The 17,205-nt window shown below is 37.6% G+C and overlaps 1 protein-coding gene across 4 annotated transcripts in view; it reads right to left on the bottom strand.

Moving 5' to 3' along the window:
- LOC106132148 (6-phosphofructo-2-kinase/fructose-2,6-bisphosphatase) overlaps positions 1–17,205 on the bottom strand; it is a 28,580-nt gene that overhangs the window by 4,181 nt on the left and 7,194 nt on the right. For 2 of the 4 annotated variants that reach the window (XR_009657112.1, XM_060947224.1), the window contains exons 2-8: positions 9,111–9,236; positions 6,949–7,109; positions 6,261–6,395; positions 5,046–5,135; positions 3,173–3,343; positions 1,850–2,068; positions 723–957 (exon numbers count right to left, since the gene is read on the bottom strand). Coding sequence is in view for 3 of the 4 variants with exons in the window: in XM_060947224.1 (XP_060803207.1) it covers positions 723–957; positions 1,850–2,068; positions 3,173–3,343; positions 5,046–5,135; positions 6,261–6,395; positions 6,949–7,109; positions 9,111–9,236 (1,137 nt within the window). In the remaining variant the exon portion in view is untranslated. Of the gene's footprint in view, positions 1–722; positions 958–1,849; positions 2,069–3,172; positions 3,344–5,045; positions 5,136–6,260; positions 6,396–6,948; positions 7,110–9,110; positions 9,237–11,998; positions 12,188–17,205 lie in introns of those variants that run through there. The other 2 variants (XM_060947226.1, XM_060947225.1) reach the window with 2 other exon arrangements.

The following is a 17,205-nucleotide window of genomic DNA, read 5'->3' on the forward strand; positions in this document are numbered from 1 at the left end:
GCCCCCTGGCCCCTCTGGTCAGTTTCAGAACACCATTGAAGCTCATTATCCAAAGCCAACTCACCAGCAGACTTGTCCAGGAAATACGCCAGCAGACACCTCATGACGGCCTGGTGGGAGACGACCAGCACGTTGCCCTGCCGCTCCAGCTCCATGATGACGGGCTCCAGCCTCGCCACCAGGTCCTCGTAGCTCTATAGTTACTAGCGTGTATTGGTGGTATAATTCACCAAAGATACTTTCAACATCAGTCGGGGACACCTCTTGACAGTTGTGGTTTGAAGATAATGGATCACCTACACTCGTGCTAAGTGATTAGTAAAGGTATCCATGAAGGTGCCCCCTGGCCCCTCTGGTCAGTTTCAAAAACACCAAGTTCTTAAGCCACCTCACCAGCAGATTTGTCCAGGAAATACGCCAGCAGACACCTCATGACGGCCTGGTGGGAGACGACCAGCACGTTACCCTGCCGCTCCAGCTCCATGATGACGGGCTCCAGCCTCGCCACCAGGTCCTCGTAGCTCTATAGTTACTAGCGTGTATTGGTGGTATAATTCACCAAAGATACCTTCAACATCAGGCGGGAACACTGCTTCACAGTTGTGGTTTGAAGATAATGGATCACCTACACTCGTGCTAAGTGATTGGTGAAGGTATCCATGAAGGTGCCCCCTGGCCCTTCTGGTCAGTTTCAAAAACACCAAGTTCTTAAGCCAACTCACCAGCAGATTTGTCCAGGAAATACGCCAGCAGACACCTCATGACCGCCTGGTGGGAGACGACCAGCACGTTGCCCTGCCGCTCCAGCTCCATGATGACGGGCTCCAGCCTCGCCACCAGGTCCTCGTAGCTCTCGCCGCGCGGGTAGCGGTACGCGAACTTGTTGGCGTCCCGGGCGTTGAAGTCCGACGGGTATTTCTCCTGGATCTCCGCGTATGTCATTTCTTCACAGATCCCCTGTGGAATTATTGGGAAATTGAAAGTGGTATTTGACATCATAGAGGCGAATAAGGCTAAATAAATATATATATATAAGGCTTGTACGTATGTCCGTGATGCCTACCCGGGCACCCCCGGAAGATCAGCGCTGGCCGTGTAGCATATTGTTTACAGCCAGCATCATGCTGAGGGGGTACCCTCTCGGGAGCACCATATTTCCTTTTTTGTCTTTTTGTTGTGGTGTTCTTTGAATAAATTCTTTTTACTTTTACTTTTAAATGTTATCATTTCTATGGAAAATAATGTTAAAAGTTTTGACCGTGTTCCGGATATCACGGGAGTTAAGAAAGCAGTCGTTCCAATGTAAATCACAAGACGTAGGTAATTGATACATTCCATTGCGTAATGGAATTTGAACTCATCACCTCTCGCCTATCACTATTCCACTAACGTAAGTAGTGTCCTCTGTTTTGCCGCCAAACGCAGATTATGTATAAGCTATTTCCATTTGTCGTGACTTCTACTTTTGCTTCATCTAAATTTATACATACATATAATCACGTCTATATCTCCGACAGAGCCAGCAGTTCCGAAAATACTAATATGCCACGTTCAGCTGTTTGGTTTAATGATAAAATTGAGATTCAAATGAGGAATCTTGCCTGAAAGAAGAATCCCAAGTTTATAAATCTATCCCTAAGTCACCTTTTATGACATCCATGGGAAAGAGATGGAGTGACGAGACGGAGTGGTCCTATTCTTTTTCTATTGGTGCTGGTCACCACACGGTTAAATCTAAATTCATGTTTCTTTCAATTCAACCATCACCCTGAACAATTCCCCGTTCATCTGGACTCATAACCCCATACCTATACTCCCAACCCAACATTCAACACACTAGAACACTAACCGCATCAATTTCGTTCAGAGCCTTCCATCTCTCCTGGGGTGCCTTCACGTCCTTGACCGTCTGGATGGCCCGCTTCATCCAGGACGTCCAGACCCTCAGCCCCGGGATCTGCTGCTGGTCGATGTAGCCGGCCAGGGCCGAGGCGTACTGCTTGCCGCGAGGAGACAGGTCGCTGTCGCCGCCTATGCGACCAACCATGTTGTGGAGACTTTCGCCGTGCTGAAATTAAACATATTGTTACCTATACATATCGCACATTTAGAATTATAGAGAACTAATCAAAAAATTTTGAGATTTTGACTTTCGGTCATAGAATGACTTAAAACGACCATACCTACCAACTTTTATTAAAACAAAGGCCTATTTTCGCGTGAGAGGAGCTACGCGTATATTTCGGTCTCTTTCATGCCCTCTCATCACCCAATGTGCGTTCGGTTTGAGATCGGTTTCGGTTTTCGCTGTTTTCCTTAAACTACTTTTTTTGGATAAGGTCTCTATAATTCTAAAGGTGCGCTATATATTTTTTGTGCAATAAGTTACGTTAGTATTGTGCCGTGTGGTTCCCGGCACCATTATAAAAAAAAGAATAGGACCACTCCGTCTCTTTCCCGTGGATGTCGTAAAAGGCGACTAAGGGATAGGCTTACAAACTTGGTATTCTTTATTAGGCGATTGGTTAGCAAACTGGCACTATTTGAATATCAATTCTATCATTAAGCTAAATAGCTGAACGTGGGCATTCAGTCTTTTCGGGACTGCTTTCAAGACTGATGGCTTTGTCTACCCCGCAAGGGATATAGACGTGACCATATGTATGTAAGTATGTATATATAAAGATGTGCAGAAATTTGTGCGTGAAAAGAACAAAGTATCCTTATTATTATGTACACAAGCCAATGCCTTTCTTTACACTTTCCTGCCGTGTGCCTGCTGGAAGAAAAACAAAACAAAACTCACCCTTACATCAATCTATTTGAATCAAGTATACCTCCGGTGCGACACTGTCACTTATGCAAAAATTGCAAAAATGAGTTACATATGTAATAACTCTACTAATGCTTCCCTTAACTTGGTGCGATAACGTTACTTTTGTAGTACACATAGATACCGCAGTATAAGCTATTCATCTCGTAAAAATCTTCAAATATGACAATGTTATGGGATGTTAAAGTTTTAAATGCTTCTCTTTTAAATTGTGTTTTTGCATAAGTGACAGTGTCGCACCGGGGGTGCGATATCATTAAGCTATACAGCCAAACAACCTTTCATATTTTTGAGACAGTTAGCCCTGTCTACCATAAGGGATATGTACATAAAACTCACCCTAGTCAAGTATATGGTCCTCGGCACGATGTGTATGTTCATGAGATAGTACACGATGCGGCTCTGTATGTGCCCCTCGTGTTTGTGCACCACCACCTTCTCGCCGGTGTCGTAGATCTTCATGAAACTGTACTCGGACTCTACGTTCTCGTCTAGGGGCTCGTATTTTTCCTGGCAAAAAAAAAAAAAAAATTATTATGAGCGAAAATAAAAAAAAATATTTTTCCTGGCAAAAGAGAATTTTATAATGAGAAAAATAAATACCTATACGAGTATTTTCTACATGATAAAACATTATGTGAAATGAAAACAGAACAATTAACGCATAAATTTATTTTAAAACTTAACGTTCAAGTGAGTAATAAATTGAACAGAAACTTAATGACTTTTTAAGTTTTTTTCTCTTAATGAAGCTCACCATGAAAGTAGTTTAATAATTATAAAAAAGTAACTGTATATCAAACGAAAGGAAGAGCTAATAAACTTTGGATTCTCCTTGTATGCGATGAGCTAGCGACCTGTCACTATTTGAATCTCAATTCTATCGTTAAGCCAAATAGCTGAACGTGGCATGTTGGATCCATGGTTACACACCCAGTTGCCTGAATGTGCTGGTTTCCTCACGATGCTTTCCCTTGCCGTAAAAGCATTGGTTAGTATTCAAACTAATGTACATAACTTCGAAAATAGTCATTTTAACATGGCCCCTTACCGATTTGACCACCGAAGCTATGTATTCTTAAATATAAAAATGAGAATTCCCCAGAGATTTGGCAGTCATAATGAAGGCGTACCAAGTATGTTATTTAGGAATTCCCGTGGGAGCGAAGCGAGCGATAAGCTAGTCATAAAATATGTTAAAAAGTCAATTTGCAATTTAAGTCTTAAAGAAATGAAAAACGCATTTTGACAGCAGGACAGAACGATGTTTTAGCAATTAGAGCGAAAGAGACAAATGTATGTATTTGACAGCTGTCAAAATGTGTTTTTAATTTCATGAGTGAATTAAATGAGTTTGATTGACGGACGTCAAAATTTTGTAGAGTAGTTGTAAATTAGTTCCAGGATCTATCAGGTTATGTATCAATCAAGACAGGAACTGATTGGTCTGAGTATTGAATATTTTTTTAAAGTAGTAAGCCCCGTGTTAAAGCGTATGAATAATTTATTACATTACAATATATATATATATGAGAAATATACATTTATTATGTTAATAATAAATATTACATATTGTTGATATTAATAATATATAAGCCATTAAAAAAAAACTTGATCTTATCCGAGTCGTGCTGGCAAAAGGTCAGGTCAAGAGTACCCGAAATCGACGAATGTGGATGAAGAGTTATGAATGTGCATGTGTGAAGCGGAAGAAGTATGCAGGGAACGTGGCAAGTGAAAAGACGTAGATTCCGGGAAATAAGCGTGATATAATTTTGTATGTATGTAAAAATGCCGTGTGGTTCCCGGCATCAATAAAAAAAAAGAATAGGACCACTCCATCTCGTTCCCATGGATGTCGTAAAAGGCGACTAAGGGAAAGGCTTATAAACTTGGGATTCTTCTTTTAGGCAATGGGCTAGCAACCCGTCACTATTTGAATCTCAATTCCATTATTAAGCCAAACAGCTGAACGTGGCCTATCAGTCATTTCAAGACCGTTGGCTCTGTCTACCCCGTAAGGGATAGAGACGTGATCATATGTATGTATGTATGTATGTAAAAACTTGAAAAAAAAATCACTGCGTTATAAATTATACTAATTATAATTATTAACCTTTAGCAGTTAGTGTTGCCAGCGTAAGAAACAGCTTTAAAGCTAGGGGTGAACAGTACAAAATACGATACACAAATATATAAAATACACGAATACCTTGTAATGCTCTATCCGTAGTAGGAAGTCATTTAGTACGTTGTCAGTGTTTTTGATGTTTGTGTAGTCGGGGCTGCTCACTTTCACTTCCTGGAATTTTGGAATACCTATTTTTATGCTATATTTTTCTTCGCCTTGACCAATGTTTTGGGTAACTTCAACATTTGATTGACGGCCTCTGTGGCACAGCGGTAGTGCGCTTGTTTGGACACCGGAGGTCCCGGGTTCGAATCCTGGTCAGGGCATGACGAGGAAAGAACTTTTTCTGATTGGCCTGGGTCTTGGATGTTAATCTATATTAGTATTTTTCATAAAATATAGTATCGTTGAGTTAGTATCTCGTAACGCAAGTCTCGAACTTACTTCGAGGCTAACTCAATCTGTGTTATCTGTCACGTATATATTTATTTATTTATCATTACTCGAGTGATTTCTCAGTTGCATACTTAGCAGTAATAATTCACAGCAATTAATGAAAATTATAATTTCTATGTAGAGATAATGTTTATGGGGATTTTCATAGGATCGATGATTATAAAGAGGACAAATGTTGAACCCTAACGTAGCCAAAGAATGCCTTAAAATTCCTTTAGGACCTTCCGACTGTATACATATAACGTATGAGCGAAAGACGCAGTATATTAAAAAAAATTGCGCGCGCAATTTCATTTCACTCAAACTGACTTTTAATCTGAAAAAAGGCACTTAAAAAAATATCGAGCGCACAATTTTTTTTTACTGTGACACGGCCACACTATTTATGCTGTTTTATTTGAATTTCAGTTCTATCATTAATCCAAACATCAGAACGTGGCCTATCAGTCATGTCAAGACTGTTGGCTCTCGACTCCGCAAGGGATATAGACGTGACTATATGTATCGCGTATATGTATGTATCGCGGCCGCATAGCGGATATTGCTTCATACATTTTCATCCGTCTTTCCATCGGGCAGTATCATTCATATTTCATTACTTGCAAAGGTAATAATAATAATGAATAAAAGTTAATTATTATTAATTTTAAGGTTAATAATAATTTTTCTATAGACAATCCACTTGCTCAACGTAACGGCTCAGATACACTTAAGTCAGCCGACAGTGTATAGCAGGCTTAACATCCCTATATGTATAGAAGTTATTTTCTCTTCTATGGCAACCATAGACTATTTATACTTCAAAATTGTACGCGAATTTAGCTTAGTTCTCATACATACCATAATGTTCTGCTCAATTATAGTTGGATCATCACAAATTGACTCGACAAAGAACAGTTTGAAACCCATCTTGTGAACAACAATGTCGCGGATCATGCGCCGCCTGTCCAATGTCGAGTTTGTGGCATCGAACACCTGAAACAAATCAAAAACAACATTGGTTTACCCACAGAGTTATGTTAGTTATGAGACTATAGAAGTGTCAAGTTTTTAATGAATGTGACGTTTCAACTATACCATAACATCATTGCTTAATTGTTTGATTGTGAATTATTTATTGCAAATAAAAAGAAATATAATACATTCATAGATATATATATCCCTTATGGAGTAGACAGAGCCAACAGTATCGAAATGACCAATAGGCCACATTCAGCTGTTTGGCTTATGGTCCTATTCTTTTTTCTTGCCGTCTTTGCGTGTGGTTCCCGGCACCAATAGAAAAAATGCAATAAATCACAAAACAAAAGGTTTTGAATTGTTCTGAATCATAATAAAAAAGCGAAACAGATTTCGCGCGATAAAAGCGGCGTCGCGCGTGTCAGGCCATTGGGGCAGGAGTAATATAGGCAATTCTAGACGCTCTATTCTATCTCTGTGACAAATTTCCTCAAAATCGGTCCAGCAATTGTCGACGTTGTCAAAAAACATAAATCTTTTCTCATTACAACATAAATACAATACTTACAGCTACTTCGCCTCCCTTGACCAGCCATTGGCAGACGTCGTGTAAGGCGTCCAAGGCACATTGCTGCCTGATCGCCATGGCTTCCTTGTTGTCCGCGCGGAAGAACTCGTGGCTGGTGTACGCCGTCGTGGCGTGCCGGCGGTACTCACCCAAGTTGAAAACTGACAACAACAAATCAAATTAACATACATATAATCACGTCTATATCCCTTGCGGGGTAGACAGAGCCAACAGTCTTGAAAAGACTGATAGGCCACGTTCAGCTGTTTGGCTTTATGATAGAATTGAGATTCAAATAGTGACAGGTTGCTTGCCCATCGCCTAAAAGAAGAATCCCAAGTTTATAAGCCTATCCCATTGTCGCCATTTACGACATCCATGATAAAGACATGGAGTGGTTCTATTCTTTTTTGTATTGGTGCCGGGAACCACACGGCACAAATCAAATTAATTCATTACGAAATTTATGTCAAAAGTGGGTACGCCCCGCGTTGAACTTAATTTGTTTTCCGTGGCATTAAATTCGGTCAAAATTAGTTCAGTAATTTTTGATTTTTGGCATACATATACATATAATCACGGCTATATCCCTTGCGGGGTAAACAGAGCCAATTTGTATTTCAATTTGAAAAAAAAGTCTTAACAATACTGATAGGCAACGTTCAGCTGTTTGGTTTAACGATAGAATTGAGATTCAAATTGTGACTAAGTATATTAAAAAAAACATTATTTTTAAAATCTATTTCCAACAGTGCTAAGCTATGTGCACCAATGAATATGATTGGTGCATATCAAACGCATTCATAGCGTAACGTAGCACACCTCTGGTGGAGAAGCACCCTAACATTAGTCTGGTCATAACTTAAGTAGTAATTATCTTTTGTTTGTTCTAGTTTATCACGTGATAGATAACAAAGTTTATTATTATAACTCTTTGTGCTTCTCCAAAGTCGAGGTTTTTATTTATACATTTATTCATAATTTCATTACATTACACACGTGCTTCGTGTAGTTGACCTTGTTGAAGTAAATGCTGCAGTGCAGTTTGTTACCGCTTCTTCTGCACTGACGCTTTGGAAGCGGCAGTAAAATTTGTTTTAAATAATTTATTTAACGTTTATTATGAATTATTAAGTGATATGAAGTGTCCCATAATAATGAATAAAATGTTTGAATTTGAATTTGTTTCGAAATAATTTCAAATTCACCACCTCGTCAGTCATCGCAATGGGGAGAGTAGATCTAGCATTAACTATTTAAATATTCTGTTACGGAGTAAGTAAGGATTGTTCACAAGGTACTCGTTAAAAATTTTCATTCAGCGTTTATTATTGTGACGCGTGGTTCCTGGCACCAATATTAAAAGAATAGGACACCAGTCCATCTCTTTCCCATGGATGTCGTAAAAGGCTACAAAGGGATATGCTTATAAACTAGGTATTATTATTTTAGGCGATGGGCTAGCAACCTGTCACGAATCCCAAACGTGTGAAACCCAATTCTATCATTAAGCCAAACAGCTGAACGTGGACTGTTGGCTCTGTCTACCCCGCAAGGGATATAGACGTGATTATACATATATGTTGTTTATTTATTTCGGAAGTACCTAATAACTTATTCGATAACGCTGAATACGTGTAAACGAGGCACTATACCAACAATGTTGACCTTAGTAGCTGTTCCGCGAACTAGCATTATGATCGCTAAACACTTCCTCTATTGTTCTAGTTTAAAACAAAAATGTCGCTCAGACCCTGTGATTTATTGAAAATACAAATATTATTATTGTTGGAGTGGGAAGGCACAACGTACCTTTATCAAATAAGGAGACGTTCTAGCAAAAGGTCAGGTCAAGAGTACCCAAAACCGACGAGCTTGCATGAAGAGAGTTATGAATGTGGATGACGCGAAATAAGTACTATGTATTTTTCAGTATACATATCCTCTTAATCGTAACGTATATCGTATCGAACTTAAAGTTTTTCAGTTTGGTCAGCTGGTAGACTGGAAGATATTGCCAAACCAAACAAAAGTCCGATTTTGTGCTTTTTTTTGTTTGTGCAATAAAGTTCTAAATAAATTAATAAATAACGCCACCTCTGCAAATCGCCGCCATTTTGGTTCGATGTAAGTGCCGAATATAAGTATAGATGATAACTTACCCCTAGTGTTGATTCCTATCCAGTTTAGGTATCGGGAGAGTTTCTTTGAGATGTAGGTCTTCCCGCGCGCCGGGAGCCCCACCATAGCTATCACATGGGGTATGTTTACATAGTTGGCTCGTTCCCCTGGAATTAAAAAAAAAAACATTATAAAGCATTTTTTTTAACTAATCAATGGTTAATTGAAAGGGACTCGCTTATCACAGGCAAGCGATGAAAGCGATTTGGTTTTAAATTTGTAAGTAACATGTTTTATTCATGTTAAGATGTTTGATTGAAGTAATTTCTAATCGTCCTTTTGGTAGTTTTTCCGGTTCCATCCTAATTGGATAGAAGAGCTCTTTTTAACCGCTTTCAAAAAAGGTGATTCTCAGTTCGACCTGTATTTATGTATTTTTGTCAGCAAATATATCTTTCGTTTCGCTGAACCGATTTCGATGCGGTTTTCAGAATATGTTTGTTACACTTAGGAGGTTTTTCATGATCTTGTTAATAAGGGGAGCTTCACCCAGCTTGGATCATGTTTTCACATTCAGTTGCCTATAATATGCAGGTTTCCTCACGATATTTTCCCTGACCGCTAGAGCGTAAGTCAGTATTTACGAGTATCCATAATTGATTTGCAAATTAGTTTTATTAGCATTGGAATTATTCCACTGTTGGGTTATAAAGTTGTTATCAGGAATATAATAATAAATTGGTCGTTATCAACGTCATTAGAAAACATAGTGTGTAAACATAGTGATCAGGCTGTCTCTAGATGCCCTATCGTGAGTCTAAGGTCAAATTAAAATAGACGCCAAATGAGAATTTCGCTACACTGAGGGTTCCGTTAGTTAAACATCAGACCTTATATTTTTTATTGCAGTTACACTTGCGCGGGGCTTCGCTCCCGTGGAAAATTCCAACAAAAGCAGGTACTCACTCCCTAAGGTAGGTATATTCTATATCTTTGCCAAGTTTTGTGAAAATCAGTTAAGTAGTTTTTGAGTTGAGAGAATAGACTTTTATATGTTTGTGTGTTACTAACGAATAATTAAAAACTTTGCTTAGTGTGGACTTGTTAGGCGTTTCATGCGAATTTATAATTTATTCTCCACATGTTGAATTTCAGGTTTTCAAGAACAGTTAGACTGTCTGTTAGTGAATCAACTGATTATAGATTATTTTAAATTCAGCAAGAATAGATACTAGCTTCTCTAAATATCCAGGTAAAGATATATCTTTCCTGCAGTTAAAAATAAAAGAATACAAAATACAATACTAACTAGTCATCATGTTGTGATACAGAACTCTATATTTTTGTGAAACAAAAATGGTTTATAAAAAAATTATTACATAAACATATTTTTATTTCAGTTTAAAAAATATTGATATATCATGAATTTAATAGGTCAAGAGAAAAAACTATCAGTGATAATAATCCAATGCCAATATAAATATTATGTCTATACATCATCTTTATAAAAACTAGTTTCAGATAATGAGTTACGTCAAAGAATAGTACCAATTAACATTAGTGATGTGACATAACATTTTATTTTAAAAACAGAATATCTTTAAAGAAAATGTTTATATTTCTCCTGAGAGTTTCTGTCTTGTACCGAGACATAATAGTGGAAAAGTTTATAGGAGGCCTATTCCACAAGGCACTCTGAATTGCGAGACATACTATCAAAACAATCTATAGTCCTGTCGTAAATATAGTGGAACCGAGAGTTTACATGAGCAACTACATATTATCTGACCTCCTCAATCTTTGCAGGTAAACTTAAACCGTATTGGATTGATTACGGTTCCACATCCAGTTGCCTGAATGTGCAGGTTTCCTCACAATGTTTTCCCTCACCATAAGAGCATAAGTTAGTATTCAAACTAATGTACATAACTTTGAAAATAGTCATTTTTACATGGCCAAAGTGTGATTTAAACCTGTTCTTTTCTGCATGTCACACATTTTAACTGGTAACAGTTGTGTAATTCTCGTATTTCAGTTTATATCAATTATGCAGTTTAATTTTTAACTGTATTAATTTATGATATGCCAATCTAAAAAAAAGTTTGTTATTTTGCAAAGAGTGAGTCATGTTATTTACTTATAACAAAGTGGAATAACTAATCCTGGTGGTTAGATAAGGTAATCCATCTAGAACAATGTTATTTTAATTTTAATATTAAAATATAATATAATTGATGAATATGTTAATGTTTATTTCAATTAAATTGTATTTAAACTTATGGAGGTTAATCACTTTTATTTTTAGCCTATTCATTGTTGGTATATTGATTCATAGTTTTATGTGGTTATAACCATGAAATTAATTTAAATTACATTTTTAAATATATAATAATAACCACAAAACTTAGATCTTATTTTCATAGATGGATAATTAAAAAAAAATATCATGTTATGCGAAATTTGAAAAACAAAAATAGTAATACCCTCTTACTGATATGATCATTTCTGGTATTCTTTTTAGTTTGCTGTATGGTTTTATTTAAATTTAGATGGATGTAGGTACAGAAATTTAACTGAAACTGTATAATATAAATTTACATGTGAAGTAATAGTTTAGTACCATTACAGCATTTTACATAAGTAGTGCTATTTTAATACAGAAGAAAGAATGTGTCTCCATTTACATAACTAGACACTCACGAGACTCAAATAAATTGTCAATTCTTCAGATAAACCAGCTGACACAATCATTATTGAGATAAATTTTTTAAAGAAAAGGAACACGGTTGCTTACGTTTTATATAGTTGTACGCAAAAGCTCGACGAAATTTGCAGACGGAATAACGATTTTAATAGCCTCGTGACCTGATTCAATGCGAAAGAATTCTTAAGATTTTGCGATTTCAAGTAAATTGAGGATTAGTCTCACCGTCACCGAAGAACTGTTTGTTTAAATATTTCCATCCCTCAGCGCGATTGTCATCTGGATCCATCTTGGTGATAAAGTATTTTTTAATGTTTATTTAACAATAGAGTTATTTAATTAATTATTAATTTAATAAATTTCTACAAAGGATCGCCTCCAATTCGAAGTAGTAGCGAACGATAAATGAAGCTGTCAATGTCATAATCCGTAAAATGACATGACAGAAGGGCGAACATAGACTAAAATATTTGCTTTTACTTATACAACTGACATAGATAACAAGTTCTTCTTGGCAAATAATATTTTTTTCCGATTTTTAAAAAGCAAGAGGTACTTAATTCAACTGTATTTTTTAACAATGAAGCACTTTGACAAAAGTTTAATGCGGAAATCTTATATAACTTAAAAGACAGTAGTTTGTTAGGCAGGATTTATACCTTATTTATGCTTGGAAATACAGTTGAACGTAGTCTTTTAGTCTTTGCAAGACTATTGGGTCTGTCGACCCCGTTATGGATAAAGACGTAATTATATGTATGTATGTATGGTTGCACGAGGACGGATGTTGACAAATATTATAGGTATTAGGCTAAGTGTTATGAATGGTATTAGACAAATCAACAGGTGGGTGGTGCTAATTATAGATTAGAATCGAGGCGGACGCCGACGCAACTCGAATTGTGTAACTAGTGTCATCGAATATCCTTGACATTGCTTTTTCTAAAGCGAGTCTTTAGAGTAGAGCGACTTGTATTAGGAATTTTACGCGTTGATACTAGTCTAAACTTCCGTAGGTACATACATATAATCATGTCTTTACCCCTAAGGGATGGACAGAGCGAACAGTCTTGAAAAGACTGAAAGGTTACGTTTAACTTCCCTAACTATGTGAATATTAACGTGTATGAATAGAATATAATTATTTTCAAATTGGATACAAGGTAGGTATCACTTATTGACGTAACATCGCTTAAATCTTATTACAACTACTACCGCTTCCAAAGCGCATGTGTAGAAGAAACGGCGGAACAAACTACACTGCAGAATTTTCACTAAATCATGGACAAATGCTCATTGTCTACATTAAAAAACATGAATCAATGTAAAACTAATTATTTCAATACGAATATATCGTCAAATATTACATTTTCCGTTAGCCTTGTTCTTCCAATAAAATTCATTGCGGATTAGTCCAAGTAGGCGTTTATTGATAGTTGGTGACCACGCCACTACTTTTGTCTTATTAAGCCATTTATTGTCTATGGATATATCGACAACATATCAATTTACTTTAATCAGGCTAATGTAACGCGTTGTTGATCGAGTTGATGATACGAAAAATGAGTTTTTGATGAATAGGTAGGTAGGTAGTTATGTGCATATAAGAAGTTAGAGAGTAACCATAGAATTAAAAGAAAAATAAGACTAGAACTATAAGAGTGATGTGTCATAGTTACCTACAATTCAATCCGTCAATATGTTTCGTTTCTTCTTCACTGTCTCTCTCTCTCTCTCTCTCTCCCTATCACTTCGGATAATTTCAATGACAGAAAGAGAAGCAAATATATGACATATTCCCTAAACAACCATAAAGCTTCGCTTCTCCGCCATATACACAAAACCAGGCAAGGCAACATAATAATTAACATTATTAAAAATTCATATCCTGCAGTTTTGTCATATTATTGTTAGTTATCACGTACTTACCACTCTAAAAATCCAGGTAAAATTCCTGTCCCATGATTCAAAAAGAATTTTTTCCTTGCTTTATAATGAGAGCGATGCATCACCGGTTATATTCTTTGCCACCGGCATAATACACACATAGGCACAGGTGATAGAAAAAGAAAATGCAGAGTTGGATTGAGAATGATTCTGAAGTTCCAAACATGTACTTCGGTCTTAGTATCTTGTTTATGAAATTGAACTTTTTTATTGTTTACAACCTGAAGCAGCTATTGATGCTGCCAGCTGGTACGATAGCAAAAAAATAGGGTAGTATAGAAAAAAACATAGAGTGTGCCAGTTGCTTTCTTCCCACGCAGATCGTAATGTAAAATAAAGTCAATCAAGGGATTTTGGTTTTTGGTGATTGGCTAGCAACCTGTCAGTATCTGAATCTTATTTACTGACTTACATTAGTAGCCAATGTATCCATCCAACTTCGTCTTTGAGTTTTCGACACTACGTGGATGCTTTATTTAAGTGTAAAGATGTTATTATAAACGAAGTATTAAAGAACAGTTGATTCAAATGAAATAGGCTCCTATCCAGTTCACACCGAGAAGATATGTGACGCTACGTAGTTAGGGTACAGATTTTAATTAGAACGACGTTAGTTAGCGTTTATTTATTTTGAGTATAGGCTATTTGACAAAGTTCTAAAAACTATCTAAAAGCATATAAATGGCGGCGATGGTGTCCGCACCCCATCACGTCTCGTTCCCGCGGGAGCGGTATGCGGTCTGCTGAAAGCCGCTTTGCGACGATGAATGTAAGAGGAGGAATGAAGGATAAGATTGAGGAAGTATGCCAGATGATGGATGAAAGACGTTTGGATGTGTTGTGCGTGAATGAAACGAAGCGGAAAGGATGCGACGCGACGCAGCACGGCCCTTACACGGCGTATTGGTCTGGAATTTCCAGTACCAGCCGAGGCTGTCAAGGGGTCGGTCTAATTCTTTCTGCACGAATGGCTGAGTGCGTGAATGAGTATGAGTGTGTCAGCCCTCGTCTTCTATGGATTAGGCTGAAAGTTGGAATCACTCGGATCTTCGTTCTAGGTGTTTATGCACCTTGGGATGTGGGTTCGAGGGGTACAACATCAGCAAAAAGCGAAAACGAGGAGTTCTGGAATAGTGTAAGAGAAGTATTGAAAGTTACCAAGCCAAATGAGAAGATTATTATGTTAGGTGATTTTAATGGATGGGTGGGTGTAAAGCGTGATGGATATGAAAAGGTGCTTGGTGCGTTTGGTGACGAAAAGGTGAATGATAATGGAAGAAGTGTATTAGAAATTTGTCTAGAGTGGGATCTTTTTGTGTCGAACTCAATGTTTCAACATAAAGAGATCCACACCTACACAAGAGTGGAAGGTATTTTAAAAAGTATGATAGACTTTGTGATTGTAGATGAAAGATTGAAGAACAAAGTGCTGGATACCCGTGCATATCGCGGTGCTGGCATTGACTCGGACCATTTACTGGTGATATCCCGGATAAGGGGTATCTTCAATCGCTGGCGGCACAGGGTAAGGGAGCAAACCAGCGCTTTGGAAAGAGTAAAAGTAGAAAATTTGCAAGATATGGATGTAGGTAAGAAGTATATTAATAGACTGAAGGATGAATTTGAAGATTTAGAGGAAATGAGCGATATTGAAGATGGATGGAAGGAATTTAAAGAAAGAATTGTGAAAGTAGCTGTTGAAGTGTGTGGTGTAAGTAGAAGAAGGAAAGGAAAAAATCACAAAAATGCGTGGATGAGTAAAGATGTGCAAGAACTTGTGCGATTAAAGAAGAAAGCATGGCTGGATTTGTTAGCAGCAAAAGCTAACTTAAGAATGCAAGAGGTTATAGATGAAGATGTGAATGAAGCACGTAAGGAATATAAGAAAATGAAAGATTTGGTTAAGAAAGCTGTGATTAGAAAGAAAGAAGAGTATAAAGAGGATTTTGATAAAAGGCTATCAGAAGACTTTCAGTCAAATCTGAAAGTATTCTGGAAATCCGTAAGGTCAGCCCGAGGAAATACTATAACCAGAGAGCTGACTAGGATCAGATGCCAGGATGGTAGCGTTGTGAAAGGAGAAGAATGTGTACTAAAGATATGGAAGGACTATTTTGAAAGTTTATTTGAAAAAAAGGAAGGAAATAAGAAAGATTTCTGCTATAGCGAAGAAAAAGAGAATGAGATGGAAGGCGAAATTGAAATGTTCGAAATTGTGGAAGCACTTAAGAGTATGAAAGCGGGAAAGGCTGCTGGGTGTGATAGAGTGTCGGTCGAGATGCTTAAAGCAGGAAAAGGCGTAGTAGCTAGTCAGTTGTACTGCCTTTTCAATTTGTGTTGGAGAAGCGGCCGAGTACCAAAAGATTGGTGTAAGGCTGTTATCGTGCCACTTTACAAAGGAAAAGGGTCACAGCTGGACTGCAAAAATTATCGTGGTATAAGCCTGCTTAGCGTCGTCGGCAAATTGTATGCTAAGGTATTGATTAATAGAGTCAGGAATGAAACTGATGACAAAATATGGGATGCTCAAGCGGGATTTCGAAAGGGAATGGGATGTACTGATCAGGTCTTTTCCTTGCGGTGCATAGCCGAAAAGTTTTTGGCCAAGAGTCAAAAAGTCTATTGCACATTCGTAGATCTGGAAAAGGCCTATGACAGAGTTGAGAGGAATGAATTGTGGTCAGCACTTTCTATGCATGGGGTGAGCAGTCTCTTAATACGAGCACTGAAATCCTTATATGAGGATTCGAGTGCTTGTGTCAGGATAAACGGAGCGCACACTGAGTGGTTTAAGATTGAGAAAGGCGTTAGGCAGGGATGTGTTGCGTCACCGTGGCTGTTCAACCTATTTATGGATAGCTGTTTGACAGATTTGAAAGAGTCTAAAAGTGGATTAAGGATGAATGAGTTACTCGTCAAATGTCTGCTCTATGCCGACGATCAGGTTATACTGGCGTCATCAGCGGAGGAGTTACAGGAGATGGTAAACTGTATGCATGAAGCTTTAAAAGAGAAAGGAATGAAAGTGAACGTAAGTAAAACTAAAACACTGGTTTTTGAAATGGAGAAAGAAATGACAGCATGTAATATTTTGATTGGAGGAGAAAAAGTGGAGCAAGTGAAAGAGTTTGTATATCTAGGATCAAAGTTTACATCAGATGGCAAGTATGATAGTGATATTGAAAGGAGAGTGAACGCGGGGAACATGGTGAATGGAGCTTTGCATGCCTTTATGAGCAGTCAGAAACTATCCAAAAAGGCTCGACTGGCTGTGCACAGGGGCGTGTTGGTCCCGACATTAATGTATGGGAGTGAAAGTTGGGTATGGCAAAAGAAGCATGAAAGCAGAATAAATGCAGTGGAAATGAGAGCGTTAAGGAGTATGATGGGTGTGAAATTGAGTGACAGGATAAGGAACAGCGTGATAAGGGAATGTTGTGATGTGAAAGAAGATGTAGTTACAGGAATAGAAAAGGGTATGTTAA

Source organism: Amyelois transitella, chromosome 13, assembly GCF_032362555.1.
Source record: "Amyelois transitella isolate CPQ chromosome 13, ilAmyTran1.1, whole genome shotgun sequence".
In the NCBI taxonomy this organism is placed as follows: Eukaryota; Metazoa; Arthropoda; class Insecta; order Lepidoptera; family Pyralidae; genus Amyelois; species Amyelois transitella.